This window comes from Populus nigra, chromosome 4 (assembly GCF_951802175.1).
Source record: "Populus nigra chromosome 4, ddPopNigr1.1, whole genome shotgun sequence".
Lineage (NCBI taxonomy): Eukaryota > Viridiplantae > Streptophyta > Magnoliopsida > Malpighiales > Salicaceae > Populus > Populus nigra.
In genome coordinates this window covers 24,749,096-24,766,284 of record NC_084855.1, presented here as the reverse complement: position 1 = coordinate 24,766,284, position 17,189 = coordinate 24,749,096, and the positions used below count along the sequence as shown (strand labels likewise).

At 35.4% G+C, this 17,189-nt stretch overlaps 3 protein-coding genes across 3 annotated transcripts; 1 reads left to right on the top strand and 2 right to left on the bottom strand.

Moving 5' to 3' along the window:
• Nucleotides 1-2,055: 2,055 nt before the first annotated feature.
• On the top strand, nucleotides 2,056-3,394 carry LOC133692193 (uncharacterized). The gene has a single exon (XM_062112945.1). The coding sequence runs from the start codon at nucleotides 2,669-2,671 to the stop codon at nucleotides 3,074-3,076; it is 408 nt and encodes a 135-aa protein (XP_061968929.1). The 5' UTR covers nucleotides 2,056-2,668; the 3' UTR covers nucleotides 3,077-3,394.
• A 3,694-nt stretch (nucleotides 3,395-7,088) lies between these two features.
• LOC133692192 (S-adenosyl-L-methionine-dependent tRNA 4-demethylwyosine synthase) lies at nucleotides 7,089-11,191 on the bottom strand. The gene is made up of 8 exons (XM_062112944.1): nucleotides 10,204-11,191; nucleotides 9,982-10,097; nucleotides 9,494-9,669; nucleotides 8,661-8,851; nucleotides 8,464-8,550; nucleotides 7,956-8,113; nucleotides 7,675-7,885; nucleotides 7,089-7,587 (listed from the first exon to the last, which is right to left on the bottom strand). Exons 1-8 carry the CDS (start codon nucleotides 11,032-11,034, stop codon nucleotides 7,447-7,449), a joined length of 1,911 nt encoding a protein of 636 aa, XP_061968928.1. The 5' UTR covers nucleotides 11,035-11,191; the 3' UTR covers nucleotides 7,089-7,446.
• Nucleotides 11,192-11,614: 423 nt separating this feature from the next.
• LOC133692191 (probable methyltransferase PMT28) lies at nucleotides 11,615-16,698 on the bottom strand. Its single transcript, XM_062112942.1, has 8 exons — nucleotides 15,517-16,698; nucleotides 15,268-15,417; nucleotides 13,953-14,223; nucleotides 13,727-13,819; nucleotides 13,062-13,236; nucleotides 12,648-12,890; nucleotides 12,278-12,472; nucleotides 11,615-11,955 (listed from the first exon to the last, which is right to left on the bottom strand). The coding sequence occupies exons 1-8, from the start codon at nucleotides 16,399-16,401 to the stop codon at nucleotides 11,757-11,759; spliced, it is 2,211 nt and encodes a 736-aa protein (XP_061968926.1). The 5' UTR covers nucleotides 16,402-16,698; the 3' UTR covers nucleotides 11,615-11,756.
• Between the last annotated feature and the right edge of the window lie 491 nt (nucleotides 16,699-17,189).

Here is a 17,189-nt window from a genome sequence, read left to right as displayed (position 1 = left end):
AGGTAGGTCGATGGAGGATGAGAAATTAAAATTTGAAAAATCATCTACTTTAAGTGTGTTTGCACTCGTGTGTATGAATGCCCTTTTTGGTGTCACGTGTAATGTTTTGGCTGAATTTATATGAAGAATATATTTGGGAATGCAGTGCAAACTGCATTTTTAATTTTTTTTTGTTAATATTTAATATGGTTTGTATGTTTTTGATCGTTTTGATGTGTTGATATCAAAAATAATTTTTAAAAAATAAAAAAAAATCATTGACATGCATTTCGGTAAAAAAATATATTTGAAAAGCAACTGCTAACACGTTACCAAACACCCTCGAAGTACTGTGCACTTACCGCTCGACAATCTTGAGGTAAGATCAGGATAATAGGTGTAGAAGGGTAGCTTGACACACCAAGCAAGTGCCCTTGTATTATTAGATGATGACAATTTTTAGCATGGATAGATAATTAATTCGTCTTTTTTCCCTCAAATGATGTGTAGATAAAAACAATTTAACTATTTCTTTTCTGATAATCTGCTAAATACTTCTGTGATTCATTATTGTAAATACGTGCATACTCTGAAATGCAAACCAAAAATTTGATGTACGTTGTAGATAAAATTAATCAACTATGTATTTTAATAAATGTAAAAAAAAAAATACTTTCATGGCTTAGTATATGATTTAATTTTTTAAAAAAATATATTAAAATATTTTAATTTTTTTTACATGATTTAAAAATAATAATTTAAAACTTAAAAAATACAATTGAATTCCAGGGAAAATAGTTTATTTTCTTGCTGGAAAGTAGTTTTCTTTTGAAAAGTAAATTCCGGGAAAATATTTTCTGATGTTTGGTAGTGTAATAGAAAATAAGTTGGAAAACACTTTACAGTATTTGGTTATGTTATAGAAAATAAGCTGGAAAATAACTTATTAATGTTTTATTTTTTTCAAGTTTATTAAAATAATGAGGAATAAATATTACAAATTAAAAAGTTGAATGAGAATCAAATTGAAAAAAAATATAATTTCATAAATTATCTCATATAAAATAAATAATAATCAAAATAATAGAGATCAAATAAAAAATAAAAAAATTGAAAGATGAAAAAATTAAAATAATAATAATTAACATTTCATAAATTATTTCAAGTAAAATAAGTAAGAATGAGGATCAAATTTGATAGATAAAAAATTTCAATAAAAAAATGATAAGGAAAAAGCAAATAACAATTATAAAAATAAGGACTAAAGTTAATATAAAAATTAAATTTTAAGAGATGAAATTAAAAAATAAATATTCGAAACAAAATATATATAGCAATCAAAAGTTTGAAGATCAAATTTGATATAATCAGCAAATAATAACATTTCTAAATTTTTCACAACTTCTAGAAAGTGTTTTCTGCCCAAATTTTTCAGAAAAATACTTTTCTGAAAACCAACCCAAATTTTCCTTTGACTGCAAAGTGTTTTTCGTTGACCAACTTTTTTAATGGCAAATAGACACATGAAAGTTTGGAAAATGATGTCCTGGAAATCACTTTCCGGAAAACAAACACAGTAAAAAAGGAAAATACTTTTCTGAAACCAAGTAAAATTTTTATTTGACTGGAAAGTATTTTTTGTTGACGGGAAAATATTTTTTATTAACCACCTTTTATAATGACAAACAAAAATTAAAAAATTTTAAAAATAATTTTTCAAAAACTATTTTTTTTTTGAAAAACAAATATGGCTGTAATGTAAAACAACACCTCATTGGGCTAAGAATTTAACCAGTTAGCCCGTTCAGAAGGCCGATAAATTAAAGGGAATAGAAACGGCAGAGAAGCAGAGCATCTCAGAGGCTCAAAGACGCGAAACTCGCGAAGAACACAAGTGGTCGTCAGACAGAGACACTGAGTCTCTCTGTCCGAGCCATACAGTACTGTAGTAGTAGAACCACAAACAGAAAATCTAATATAATTAATCTAACCCACGTAATATATATATATATATATATATATATATATATATATATATATATATATATATATATATATATAAAATCCCCCATGTTTACAGACACTATAAAAGAAGCTAGGTAGTCTTTTGTACGCGTAACCCTAAACCATGGTTGGTGGTAATGGTTAGTCTTATTAGTCATCTCCTTAATAGGCAGGTTCCCAGTGCTTGCATCTATCTCTATATAGCGCCACCCCCCCTTTCGAACCCATCTCCTCCTCCTTGACTTTTCTTCTGCAACAAAAGAATAGCTTACATATATATCCATAAATATAGAGCGAGAGGGACGGGGATGCTACTATTTGACAAAACAAAAGATGAGGAAAGATGACTTTCACTGACTAGCTAGTTAGCCAGCTACTACTGGCTACAAGCTCTTAGTTTAGTCTCCTTATTTAATAGAGAGAGAGAGAGAGAGAGAGAGAGAGAGAGATGGTATTGATTGGCTTCCAGAATCTGGATATTGGTCAAAGATATCAGTCCAGCTGATCTTTCAGAGAGAGAGAGAGAGCACAAAGACAGGGGTATATCATGTATTGAAGCTTGGTTGATTAGAGCTGGATGATGGTTTGATTTCTTTTGGCGTTAAGAGAAAAATCTGGGGCAGGGAGGGGTGTTGTTGTTCAGATTGGAAAATATTAGTATTCACAGAGAAAGATTATCAGTTTGATGGGTAAGAATAAGAAGCCTCAGAAAACAAAGGAGCTTTCAGTGGCAATAGCAGAAGCTTCATCCACGGGAGATCCTGAGACGACTCAGCAACAGCCTCAAACTCCTAGAAAGAGAGGTAGACCACGCAAGATTATTGAAAAGAGTGAAAGCGTAGTGGAAAAAGAAGAATCTACAGCAGAAGGAGCACAGGCAACTCATGAACAAGGTATTGGGAGTCAATCAAAGAAGATTAACACTAGCCAAGAAGAAGAAGGAGCACAACAACAACAACAACAACAACAGGTAGAAGCAGAGGGACCATCATCTTCTACGAGAGGCAAAAAGAAGGAAGAGGGAAAATCTGAAGGGAAGGAGCCTCCAAGGAGAAGCAGGAGGAGAAAAAGCAAACCAAGAAAGAGCAGCTGAACAGGTAGGTTGCTTGCTAGCTAGCGATGGTACATAATTAATAGCCCTTTATTGCTTCATCTTGTGATTAAGAAATTAAAACAAAAAAAGAACAAGAACAAGAAGGAAGAGGGGTGAACTTTTGTTGTTAGGATTCTTAATTAAGCTGCTCTTATTCTTGTTGAGCTTCTTGATTACCTCGATTCGTTCTGAATTCATGGAACAAAAAGGTATAAAGGGCTTATCATCTGCTTTAATATATTGTTCCTATCAACTGATCATCGTCCATTTGTGATGAGAGCTTCATTGATGATGAATTATTAAGATCAGGTTTAAGCATTCTTAGCTTGTTTTTCATTACCCGCCGTCCTTCATTTCTTTCCATTATAAGATACTCCTAATCTACTTAGCTTGGGTGACTATCTACTCATCTCATCATTATAAGCTATTTTCTAGGAGTGTAGATTGTTAAAATCATATTAAAATAATCTTTTTATTTTTTTACTATTAACAAATTGAAATTTCAAAAACCACAATCAATGTGATGTTTTTTTTGAAATGAAGTAGCTGTAACATGTAAGGCAGACCGTAGTCAGGCAACTTTTATAGGTTTTCTCATTCGGTAGTAGCTGTAACATGTATGTTTGAAAGGAGGTCTTTAGCTTGAATAATAATAATAATAATAATAATAATAATAGCAAGCAAAGTGATTAATTGAACGGTGCTGATTGATACATCCCACCGTGGATGGATGGGTGTAGAAAGCAATAATAGCCCTCTTTATTTTCGTTGCCAGTTCTGGGTTGCCTCGGCTATTACGAAGAGACGAGACCCTCGAACTATTCAATAATCACGTATCCAAAATGGGTGTCAACTCGTTTAAGGCAGCGCGTGTTCGTCACGCCCTCGCCCCTGCAATCATATTATAAATACCCACCATCCATATTTATATTTATAAGATTGGGTTTCAAAACCGATTTGGAAAACTTGGAGAGCGGAGCGGGGCAGCATATATTACTGGAAAGATAAGGTTTGTTTTTTGAAGAGTTGAACATTCATTTTGAAGAGTTGCACATTCAAGTTATGAGGGGCCTTTAGTCGTTACATGAAGAAAATAAAGTCATTTTAAATAAATTATAGATTATATATTTTAAGATGATCTTATAGGTATGATGGAGATTATTAAAAGGAAAGATGTCTTGAGGTGACATTAAAAAATTTACTTTGAATATTCTATTTACTTTACTTGAAAGGTCATTCATCTTGTTGTTCTTATAAAAACAAAAAGGTTCTTGTCGTAACAAACTAGTCTCTGTAATCCGTATGTGATTTTTCATAAATTGCTTTACTTTGAACAAACTTCCATCTTGTAAGACATGAAGTTTTCTCCGAAAGGATTGTTTATTTACTCTTTCTATCAAAGCTTTCAAGGCTACTGTCTCAAAGAATTTTTCTATCTTGAGTATCTCCTCAGTGAATCTCCTCAAATATGCTTATGCAGACTTTTCTGTTTGTTGGGCAACACTAAAAAGTTATATGGAGTTTTTATCGACGGGTATGCTAGTGTTGTGTCACTAGCTTGACACAGAGGTCACTAAACCATTCAATAGAGTTGGTTCCAAGTTGTCATACCAAACATGTTCAAACCCTCTAAACATTGCAGGGAGTATCATGCACATTGAGTCACGATCATAGATGACTAATTCTAAGCTACCGTGTATATTTTGTACATGCTCTCCTGGGTTGGTCAAGGCATCATAGTTATACCTATATAAATTATACTCGTCTGTTTTTCTTGATCTGATTTTTTAAATAAAAATATATTAAGATATTTTAATAAAATATTAGTTCATCAAGAGGATTTTGCATATCATTCATGTTTATTTGAGGTGGTTTCCATGATGGATGAAAAAACATTCCTTTTATTTTCTTGTGAAATACATGGAATGCGAAGAAAATTGAGGTCATTTTCAATTAACAACCCAACTAGAATCATACTAGACTCAAGTTTTGTTTTCCTATTTACAAATATAGTTGCACTTTTATTCTAACCCGTATTTCTAACTGAAATGTAAGTGTGTTTACCTTCATGTTCAAAAAGCATTTTAAAAATTTTTTGAATAGTTTTATAATTTTAGACAGTTTTGATATGTTAATATTAAAAATAATTTTTTTAAAATAAATAATATATTATTTTAAAATATTTTAAAAAATAATTATTGCCGTAACTTCTAATTTTTTTTTTTTACAGCTATAAACTCCAACGAAGCCGCGTAGAAAGTTAATTACTGACATCGATGGTCAACATTTTGGTGCGCGGTGGAGGAGGAGAGAACAGTGCGTGATGGATAAGTGCTTTTGGTGCGCGGTGGGGGAGGAGAGAAATACAGGGGCAAAAGCCAAAGAGAACGTTTCGAGTGTCGCAGTAGACAGTAGTTGTTAGTCATATGGCCTAATGCGACTAGATCAAAAGAAAATAAAAACACATGAGAAGAGGCTGCAAATTTAGGCACAAGGAACAGGACAATCAGAAAGACTTACTCCTGTTATATAAAGGACAAATTGAGTACAAATTTCTTGTCCTCTCCACCCATTTTCAACCGAATCAATTAAAATTAATAAAAGAAAATCTTGATTTTTATTTTATTTTATTTTATCTCAATCATGCCACTAATTTATTAAAAACTACAACTAAGTAAAATACTTCATCTAAATGTTCTAAATAATCTAACAACCATCATAATGTTGTTTTGAAAATCAAATAACAATTACGGATTTTGAAATCATGGGATGTAATTAAAAAAAAAAAGGTTTAGTAACAAAATCCTTACATCATTGGAAATCTAATTTGAGGGCTGTGAGAACCAAGTAAAAGATTAAAAAAAAACAAAAAACAATAGAATCATGTGTGTATATAAAGAAAGAGAGGAGGAGAAGGGACGAGATGCCTTCTTACAAGTCAGAGATAGGATGGTGACTTAACACGCGCTGGGACCCGTCCGTATCAACCAGAGGGCCAAAGCCTGCAAGTTGCTGTCCCACCTGAAAAATCTAGACAAGCTACTGTTTGATTGGGGGCTTGTTAATCACAGTGCCTATTCTCATAGTGTTATGAAAATGGCTCGGTCCCGCAGATCCACCGGCCAGCTCAATACTTGACCCACGCTGGATTTTTTAAATTGAATCAAGTGGAAATTAACATCATTAGGCCAGCAAAGCCAATCAACCCATGACCTCATGTTCCTATCTAAACTTAGATAAAACCTAATTTGATTTTTTTTTCCTTCTCAAAACCACATGCCTTATTTTAATGATAAGCTACTCTACTCGACTGACAACTAATATATCAGCTCTTGCATCAATGAAAAACATAGTGATATAAGGCTAAATCTCAATAAATCATAGTCGACCATTATATTACTTATAATATCATGTCATGTATTTAAATCCTTTGCAAAAAAACTCTTATCATGTTGGCTAGTAGGTTAATCCTATCTCGAGACTTTATCTAATAGCTTAAATTTTTAGATTAAAAGCTTTAAGCTCAAAAATTTCACTTAAAAATGTATTAAAAAATTTAGTAAACACACTTGGATAATAAAATCATTTTGTTGAACTTCACGTGGTTAAGAACCACTTCCTAGAAATGCAGGCAATGATCTAAAATCTCTCTCTCTCCATCACTGACTCTAACGGGGCGGAGAAGCCATGAACAAGGTAAAAACAGAGGCGAGCATTTTTGGTGGCAGAATGCAAGTAAAAAGTTGAAATAAAAAAAATGCTTTAGTAAATACGAGGAATTGCCCAACTTAAGAGTCACGAAATTCTTCAACGTGCATGCACAGTCGTCTTCAAGTCAAAATTTCCCCATGCATGACAGCGATGTAATGTCAGGTGGATGGTGAGTGCGGTGACGGGTGAGTGCACTAAGGCAGTGTAAATGTAAGAAGAAACAACTCGCGACTGGTGTTGGTGCCCACTTCAACAAGCATAGAGTAAAACCACGAGCACAGGAGGGTAAAAAACAAACGTATGATGCAACTTTTTCAATGGAATTGGTAAAGATGTTTAAAATTGAGGGAGTAGAGAATCTCTCTATATCTATTGCTTTGCCATAACTCAGCTCTCTCTTTCTAAAAAACAAAACTTTAGATACATTTGTAATAGACTCTCACCTTTTCCCTATCTATAGCCAGGGAATGCAAAACTGTTTTACAAGTGTACAAAACACCATAACCTAATAATTAACGACAAAAGATCAATTTTGGGTAGCGAAACACATCATCGCAGAAACAATAGCATGACAGTAATTTCATTCAACGTTTTAGGCAATCATTTTATGTGTCTGAATTTTTTATTTCAATGCTGATTCTGATCTCTAACCTGGTTGATCAGTGGTTGGTTTTATGATGTCGCTCTTTCCTATACCGAGATTGATCCGGATCAAATCCACCTTCTTCAGCTCCATAAACAGCCCAAGATGGTGTGGCAGCCATGTAGTCCTTGCTATCGAAAGGTTTACCAGAAGCAACCTGCATTTTCATGAGAAAATAATTGGTTAGCGGGTCTTAATTATTGAGAAGTACTTCTGAAAGAATGATATTGGTGCTGTTAACAACCAGATCATGGAACTTGTCATAATCTATCCAAGTGAACCATTGGCCATCAACTTTGAACTTCTCAGTTTTTGCCAAAAGGACACAGCATGAGTGGACATGCTCACAAGCAACCTCATATTCCCCTTTGCTTTTAAGAGCCATGGCCTCTGAGAAAGCTTTCACATCAGAATGCCAAGGCACATTCTCCATCGTCAACTTTGATGTGGCGGACCTGTATGGGAAAACAAGATTATTAATCACAGCATTGCTAAGTGCAAAACATGATAGGTTAAACAGCTTACGATCCACAGTAGGTAACGCCTTTGATTTCAATGAAATCAGGCTGTCCAACGCTAAAGAGGTTAAAATAAGCATCTAAATCCTCTGTGTTCCACCCTTTAACCAGTGTCAGACGATAAACAGTCCGTTGTTGCTTCTCCTTGAGGGATTTCAAAGAATCCTGCAAAGGAATTGCTAAACGTTACAACAAGCATGAAAAATTAGTAAAAAATTGAAGTGCTAGCATGAACACTGTCGCATGATCATACATCTTGTCCATAGGATACAGGAGAGGGGACCCATGATCTGATGGGTTCCAAAACATGCTTCAATGCCAATGAAAACCCAAAAACATTATTAGGTAAAGGCAAAGCAAATTTAGGCCCTCAAAAACAATAGAGAGCATTTAGCTCTCCATGTAGGCACAAGAAAAAAAAGGCTATAATGCAGACATAAAGATCTCCAATCCATTCATCATGGACAAGGCTTAGATTACAAAGCAACAGATTGTTTGGCTAGAAAGGAACTTACAATAAATCGCTCCCAAAAATCACCAAAAAGTGGTCTATCAATTGCCTTCAGGCTTTCCTTTGTTGCAGCATCTACACTGACATATAACTGCATGCATCAATTATATCAAATAGTTTTGTTCCATCAGCAAGAGTACATGAATCTGTAGACACCAGATTCTACTTCAACAGAGAGCTAAACAGGAGGAGCCTTCATACCTGGGTTACAGGCTTCAGCATTTGAATCTTCTCAGGGAACTGTGCATTTGTTACTAGAAATGTGGATATCTGCCTTCGGTGCAGCTCATCCACTAGTGTATTAATCTCCGGATACATAATAGGTTCACCAACAAGTGATAAAGCACAATGCCTGGGAGAGAGACCTTCATTCAATCGCTCAAGAGTAACACCTGCAGGAATACAATGTGCTAGTAAATGCAGGGGATGATCCAGTACAGCGGAAAGGAAAAGGTTTGAAAAAATAATAAACTTCATCCCCAAATTATAATTCCACTAAAAGTATATATCATAGTTCAAAGCACTTTCCAAAAGAAAGATCAATTTATCAATAGGATAACTTATGTTCTTCAAGCAATTGGATACTTGAGGTTTCAAAAAAGAAAATATTTATTAAAAATCACACAAAGATACTCACGTCCAGGAACTTCTAGACTTAAGTAAATGACTCAGGTTATGTACACATCCAAAAGTATTGCCTCACCACACCCCTCAAACACAGAAACCCCTCTGCTATAGGCTAGTGAAATCATATAAATCTACTAGAGTTCTCACCCCCAAACTTCTGACCTGGGCTAACTAATTGCGTTCAAGGATGAATCCCAATATAGGCCTGAGTATAATAGGGTCAGGTGGTTGCCCCCATTAAATGCCATGAGTGACTCGGATTGGGCAACATCATGTCATGACAGCATGATAGTTTTAAGAGTTATCATCTCGCATTAGGAGCAGAATGCATATCTACTGCATGAACATACACATACAACAGTTCATAATTCTAAAGGACACAACAGTGACACGAGGACAAAGATTACCAGGAACTCCTTTCATTTGCTTAATCATCTTTGTATGTAGATCAATGGCAGAATTCACAATCTCCAGAGGATCATCCATTTTCCACTGCCAACTCTTTCCTACAGGATTTGTGTGATGTCTCCAACAGAAAACACATTTGTTGGCGCATGCCAAACTAGGAGTTGCCTCCATGCACCTGCTCATTCAAGTTTAAAAATCACGACTCCCAGAGAAGGCAAAAATTATAACCAAGAAATATAAACCATACTATAAATTCAACTTTACAAACTAAAGATAATTGGGAAAAATCTATATGAGCATATGACACTTGGACCACAGCAAACAAATCTTTACTGGTAGAATATGGTCAACTATTCAATCAAATGATATCAAGCATGTTTCCAATCTCTTATAAAGAAAGAAGTTCAACAATTCAAAAGCCAAACAAGAGAATACAAATCACAAAACGGAGAGTAAAACATACATAAAACAATAATAAATCAATCACCTATGACTTTCGATTCCATAAAAAGAGTGCTTGTAGCAACCTCCTCGCCCTCTAAGTTGTGATTTGGTCCATCTACAAATCTTAACACCACTATGCGAACCAATGATTTTGTATCCCTGCAAATTCAATACCGAAACTGAAATTAGGAAACCTAAAATTTCACACAGCAAAAACACGGCTGAGTGAAGAATTCATAACTAGAAATGTTGTTTGATTTTACACCTGCTTTTCTAAGCTTGCTCTGATCACCGGAGTCACCATTTCTTTTTGACCATTCAATTTCCCATTCTCTCCATTTAATTTCCCATTACTTTGAGCCACGACAAGTGACCTCCTTGACGGCCCTTTACCCGCAATATCTTCAAGATCAATAATGTCCGATTCCACCCCACCATCGTCCTCATCGTCATCGCTCTCATCAATAACAACCACTCCATTTCCACAAACCTCTCCATTCTCCACACTCTCTCCTTTCAAAACCCTAGCTAATCTCCCACTCCACTCCTCAAAAACCCCATCCAATTCACCACCATCCACATCACCCTCCCCAACTCCCACAACCTCCTTCGCTCCCAAATCCCTCAACCGCCGCGAAAAATCTTTAGCCACAGCATTAAATGTCTCGCCATAAGCTCCACTTCCTACACCAAAAACCGCGAACTTACATTCCGAGAGCATCAACGAACCGACACGAAAGTCGTCAGCGCTTTCGGCAAGCCAATTCGCGAAGAATTTGGCATTTTGAGGCGGTTTACCATCTTCCCAAGTGGAAGCGATTATTATGACCAATTTTTCTTTGAAGAGGTCCTCAGGCTCGTAATTCTGAGGGTCGATGAGGTCAAAATGGAGATTGTTTGAGGCTAGGAGATTGTGGAGACGATGAGCTAGGGTTTTGGAAGTGCCAGTTTGGGAGATGAAGAAGAGTTTGGGTTTGTTAGGGTTAGGGTTTAGGGAGATTTTTTTGAGGCGGCGAGATTTGTAGAAGCAGTAGATTGTGGTGGCGGAGAGGAGAGAAAGGAGAGTTAAGCGAGCGGGAGTGGAGGTTAGGGGCATGATGGTTATTTACTTACTTTCAGGGGAAGTGAGGGACTTGAAGAGAGAGTGGCGCAAGTGTTTTTCCTTTCCATTGTTTGATTTGAAGCCACAGTTTGGGAGGAAAAGACTGGAGAGGAAGAAGACGACGGCCGTTTTTTCAAGCAGAGATGATGGGCTGACGCCGTTATGAGTCATGACCCATATTTCGTCAGCCTTTAAGCCCGTGGAAATTTTAATGGGCCCATGCTTTTTGCTCAATAAATTTATCTTTGGATCAAACCATTGTGTTTGATTAGCGTTGAAAAAATAGATATACAAATGACTGTTGTTCCACCTCCGTCCACCGGATATGAAGCTTGGCTTCCTCTTTCTATCGACATGACATCTGACCATCAATGCATATCGACTTTGATAAAAGAAAGAAAACACAACTGGATTTGCAGAGAGCTCAACACAACTATTCTTGAACAACTTGAAGAAGCCAGACCTTCCTTTCACACTAATACGGATACAAAAATAACGGGGAAAATAGAGAAAAAGTGCAGATTGAATATATGTCACGAAAACCAATGTAAAAGGTAAATTCTCAATTGGTAGATGAGGTAAAAATGAGTGATTGAGCATATATTTCACAGTAAATGAACATTCAGTGTCGAAGGCAGAAGCTAAAAAAAATTTGCCTTCCATCTATTTTACTTTCATCTCGCAACCACTCACTGTACATATTCATGAGGTGAGTTTTAAGGGCGCCACATGGTTTTTTGTGCACACAGTATGCCCTCTTTATCCTGAGCGTATGTCATGCGAATCTCCCAATGCAAACTTCTCAGTATTCCCTCTAGTGGATCTAGTATCTCAACCTTATCTCGTATAACTGCCCAGCCTCCTGGTCGTAACATACGATCCATCTCGACAACAATCGATGCAGGCTGTCTACACCTGAAGTTACATTTAACATTTGGATGAGTGATCAAATCTATATTCTCTAACTAAACACAGCATTCTGATGCATGCAAAGAAACAAACTTCATGGTTCAAATGGGATAGATTCCTGAACTAAAAGCCCTTGGACTCGCTTGCTAGAAACACTAAAGAAATCATGTTGGCATATTGCACTGAACACCTAAGCAACAAACTGCTAGTTGAGTAACCTGGTGAGGTGGGCTCTATGAGTGATACGAGCACAGCAAAGTTCTATGTGCAAAGAATAACGATTAGGTGGTAGGTATGGACAAGGCAGAACTGGAGAAGTAATTTGGACCTGTTCTTGAGCCGTGAAAATAGATGATCGGCGTGTAACAGATCATATGATCTTGGATATGTGCCAAAGGACTCGCACCAGTCATGATAGACACCAATTAGCCCGCGTTCGTATATTATAGGAAGTGTGTCTGGTGCATGGACGGGAACCACATTCATCACCCAAACCTTGTGTTGTGCAAGAGCAGCAGCAAATCTGAATTTCCAGATGAAGATTATTGCAACTTTTTTATAAAAAGTTTTAAACTGTTTACACAAGTAAAAAGTGCTGGTAGAATTTATGTAAGGGCTTTAACCACATCACCTCGTGAATTGTTTAAACAAGAGACTGCAACTTTCAAAAAGAAATTGAAATTGTTCAGTTAGCATACCCTCCATTGATGGCTTTCATGTCCATAATGTTCCGGATATTTGACCAGTCAATTCCCATTCCCGTGAGATAAGACTTCTCAACAATAGCTTTCCAGTGGTTGGTATCAGCAACCAGTTTTTCTTTATTGTTCATCCAGTCAGGATAAGTTTCAAGCCTCTTAGGCCATTCCTCAGGCCACTCTGTCCCGTGTTGTTCGATTGCAGATGGAACAGGGTGTAAGCAAGTCTTCATAGGAACATACCTGACAAAAGAAGTTGCAGTCACCAAGTTAAAGGGCACTGGAGTTTGATAACATGGGACTGGAAACCAGTGCTTAACTGAAGTTTCATCCACTGACAGAACATGAATATTGATATTAAAGTCATGCTAAAACATGAAGATACATCATCAAAACAAAATAGCCTAGGCTTACCAGGCTGCATCTGGATTTTCATTTTCCTTGCACAGAGGTGGATTTTTCCGTCTCCTCAACCCATATATATCATTTGACTCAGGCTTTTGATATATTTTGACACCCACTTCACCCACTTCATCAGTTTTATGAGCCAGAACGTTCCAACAGACAGATGCTGTCAATGTGGTCATAGCTGGAAAGAAAAGAATTGTATGATGGAAGTAAATAAGCCTCGATGACTAATGCAGCACGCAACAGAATAAATGTTTCACACATGTGACAATAAAACAATGTAAGAAAATATGGGCAAATGACTGCTTCTCCAGGTAACAGAAAGCAAGCAACTGGTTTGACTGCATCCTGAAGTCTAACTGAAAACCCAACTCAATTTTGGAAGTTCTAAGTAGAAAAAATAGGTTGATAAAGTTTCTGAATCTGAAATAGTCGCAGCCTTTTTGTGATACATTTCTGCACATGCTACATCAACTGCCTATGAGGAAAATATACCTTAAGATACTAAGGAGCCCAGTTCACCTGTTTGATGCCCCAAAAGTAAAATATACCTCAATAAACTCATTGACTAGAGTGATGATACAAATAAAAGTATCAAACTTCTTTGACAGTTTGATTTGTTCTGCATCATGTTAGACAAAGAAAAGTTTTGAAAGCACATGGGATCAAACCTTCTTCCTCTTCAATATTGTCATGTTTAGTCGACAAAATAAAGTATCCACCAGGTCTTAAAATCCTATTCATCTCAAGGAGAAGTTTGCCCCCTGAAAATTGGAAAAGCACCATGATATTAACAGCAAAATTAAAAGAGGAGAGGAGAAACAGGAAAAAAGAAATCAAGGTTAAAGAAAGGAAAATAATGCAAGAAGTAAAAAAAAGGGATAAGAAATTGCAAACCATTGGAATGCCAACGAATGCTGCACCCACTACAGTGAATAGCATCAAAAACACCACTAGGGAAATGAAGCCTTCTACTCCCAAAAGGGCTGACTATTGTAGGAAAACCCCGCTCGAGGGCAACCTGAGCAAGGTCAACAAGATCATCCTTCAGCCCAAGTGATAATGTTAACACCTCCTTGTCAAGGAGAGCTGCTGCGAAGCTTGAATCTGTACATCCAATATCCAACACTACACGAATATTCTTTCCCCACTCAATGTCAGGCACCATCTATCAAAACCAAATCCATAATAGAGATTAGCTGGCTAGTTGCATTTTAAGAGACATGCGTACTGGTGCCAGTGGCGGAGCCAAAAGTTTTTAAATGAGAGGACAAATTACTAACAAATATTTAATATTATATGTTATACATATATGTGTTATATATAGAAATTAATTTGAAATATGTATACCAACTAAAGTTAAGCAAAATTAATTTAAGAATACTTTTAAAATGAAAAAACTTACATTATAATTGTTATCTTCGAGATTTTATATTTTAAAATTGTTTCATAATGATTTTATTTTTAATCTCATTAAAAATATCTTTCTCAATATATACAACAAATTTTCATTTATCTATTTCTAAATTTTCCAAGGATTAGGAAAATTCTTGACAACAATTCTATACTGATATATGGTACATAACATCTAAAATCATAGCTTAAAAGGATTGTTCAAAATTGATGTTGTTCTTGTTGGCTTGTTGTTTTGTACAAGTGGATTAAACATAAATATCAAATGTTTTTTTAATTTATTTATTATGTCTTCAATTTTTTTAGTTGTCCTGTACTTCATTTTTAATTATTAGTAAATTCATTATCATTATTTTTCATATGAAATTCATATCTATTAGCATATAATATTACCCATACACATTAATTCAACAAGCCCATAAATTATTATAAACCCTAACATTTTCAATAACTAATTATAAAGAAATAAAACTAAAATTATATAATGAAACAAATAGAAAAGTGAAACAGCTTTATATTAGTTTTGATCAACTCCTTGTCTATTATATTATGTTTGATTTAGCTGTTAAATCTCTATATTTTATTTAATTTGGATATTAATTTATCTACAATAAATTTATATGAATCACTTAAAAAAATAACACAGCTTTATACCATGGAATAATTAAAGTAGGATCAAGAGTGGCAATGGTTGCTAACTGGGAGTGGGAGGGGGCAATTGCCCCCTTTTGCTCCTATGTGGCTCCGCCACTGAGTCTGGTGCTACTGAGCTGCAGACAGAAAAAAATAAAAATCTCACCTCTTCAATGGAGTCGAGGTAATGCTGAACTCCACCCTTGAATTCAGACTGGTTTTGAGGAAAGGTAAGATATTCTCCAGACTGCACCAGCCAACTATTTTTCTTAATAAATGCAGCAAGTTTTGGATGTGCCACATTGCTATACAATACCTGCAAACAAATAACAGAAACAAGCACATGAGAACATCAAGCAGACCTTACCTTTCCGCTTACTAAAATTCAAAGAGGAAACAGAACCCGTGCATTTACCTTCAATTTGCTTTCAGGCCAATGGACCGTGGTTCCATACCCCTCATGAGGGAGTGGAACAAGACACAATGGAGGTGTTTTCGGGCAACTTCTCTCAGTATGCCTATAACTTTGCAACCTTCCAGTGCCACTCTCAATGTCAATGCAAGGCATATAATTATGCTTGCTTCTTGTGCTACATAACCTCCAACTGTAATGTGCGTTTGGATCAAACACAGGACCCTTTATTTTCCTCTTCTTGCCTGTGCTTTTCGATCCAGCACTCTCATGTTCCACTTCCTCCACAGATTCTTGATCAGCATTTTGAATCAAATCACCATCTCCTTGAATATCACCATTCCCTTCAGTATTTTCACCATCATTCGCCTCTTTCTTACCATCCACCACTTCACCTTCCTCCTCTTCCTTTTCTGATTCTTCATCCCCTGATTCCTCTTGCCCTTGATTATCTTTCTCCCCCTCATTAGGCAACTTCTTAGTACCATCATCTTTCTCTTTTCTCTCAAGTGAAGCTTCTTCCTTTTTATCCTTTCTCCTAGATTCATGCTCATTAACAACCAAAGAAACAGACCCATTAATCTTTTTCTCATCTCTCTTCAAATCCAAATCAGATTCACCATTTTGCTTCTCATTTACTCTACTTGGTTCATGTTTTTCTCTCTCTCTCTCTCTAGACTGAGTATGAGGTCTGCTTACCCTGGTGTTTCCCGCAACTGGTTCAGCAATATCATCAAAGCTCTCCCTTTGAGTGGTTGCTGAGGTAGAAGAAGAAGAAAACAGAGACCAAACAAATATAAAGCAAAACCCCATTATTGCCACTGCTGTCATCTTTACACAAAACCCATGTGGCCTTTTTGCCTGACGAGCAAGCCGAGCTATGGCCATCTCTGCACTGCCCCTGTAGCTAGCTAGCAGCTGCAATGGCTGGTGAAGTTCACAAGAAAATCTAATAGCGAAGCATGAAAAGGGAAAAAAATTGAAGGACTTAAAAGAGGGGTCTCTTCTCAGTAGAAGTCATGGTGTCGAATCTGTGGGGATTGGATTTGTAAAGAGGATCAAAATTCTAAACTTAGATGATTAGTCATAACAAGTTGAAAATTAAAGAAAAATTAAAAAAATGATTAATCTTCTAAACTAAGCAAGTTTGAAGTGGATAGATACCTTAGTAAAGAGTTAATGATGAGGTTTAACTAGATTTATCTATTTTAAGGATTTATTTATTTCAACCCCCCCCACACACACACTCTTATGTCATCTGATTCAAAATTTAAAATGCAAGTTTAATAAATTAATTCAAAATAATATTATTTTATTTTAAAAAATATTAAACGGGTTAATCAAATTATATATAAGCTATTATTCAATTCAATTTAAAACCTGACTTGTTCAAAATAAAAAAACATGGATTTCAACTACTATTATTTATATAAAAAAATACCTAATAAAAAAGTTTGCTCTCCCTAATTCAAAATAAAAAATATTGTATTTAAGTATTTTTTAATGATTTTAATAATGCATTATATTTAAAAAAATATTAATTTTAAAATTAAACCCTATAAATAAATAAAAAAACACAACTCCTTATTCATGAAATTAATAAATTTGTAAGAGTTTGAATTAAAGTTTTAAAATATAAAAAGAAAAAAACTCAATTAATTAGATTAAATTCAGAT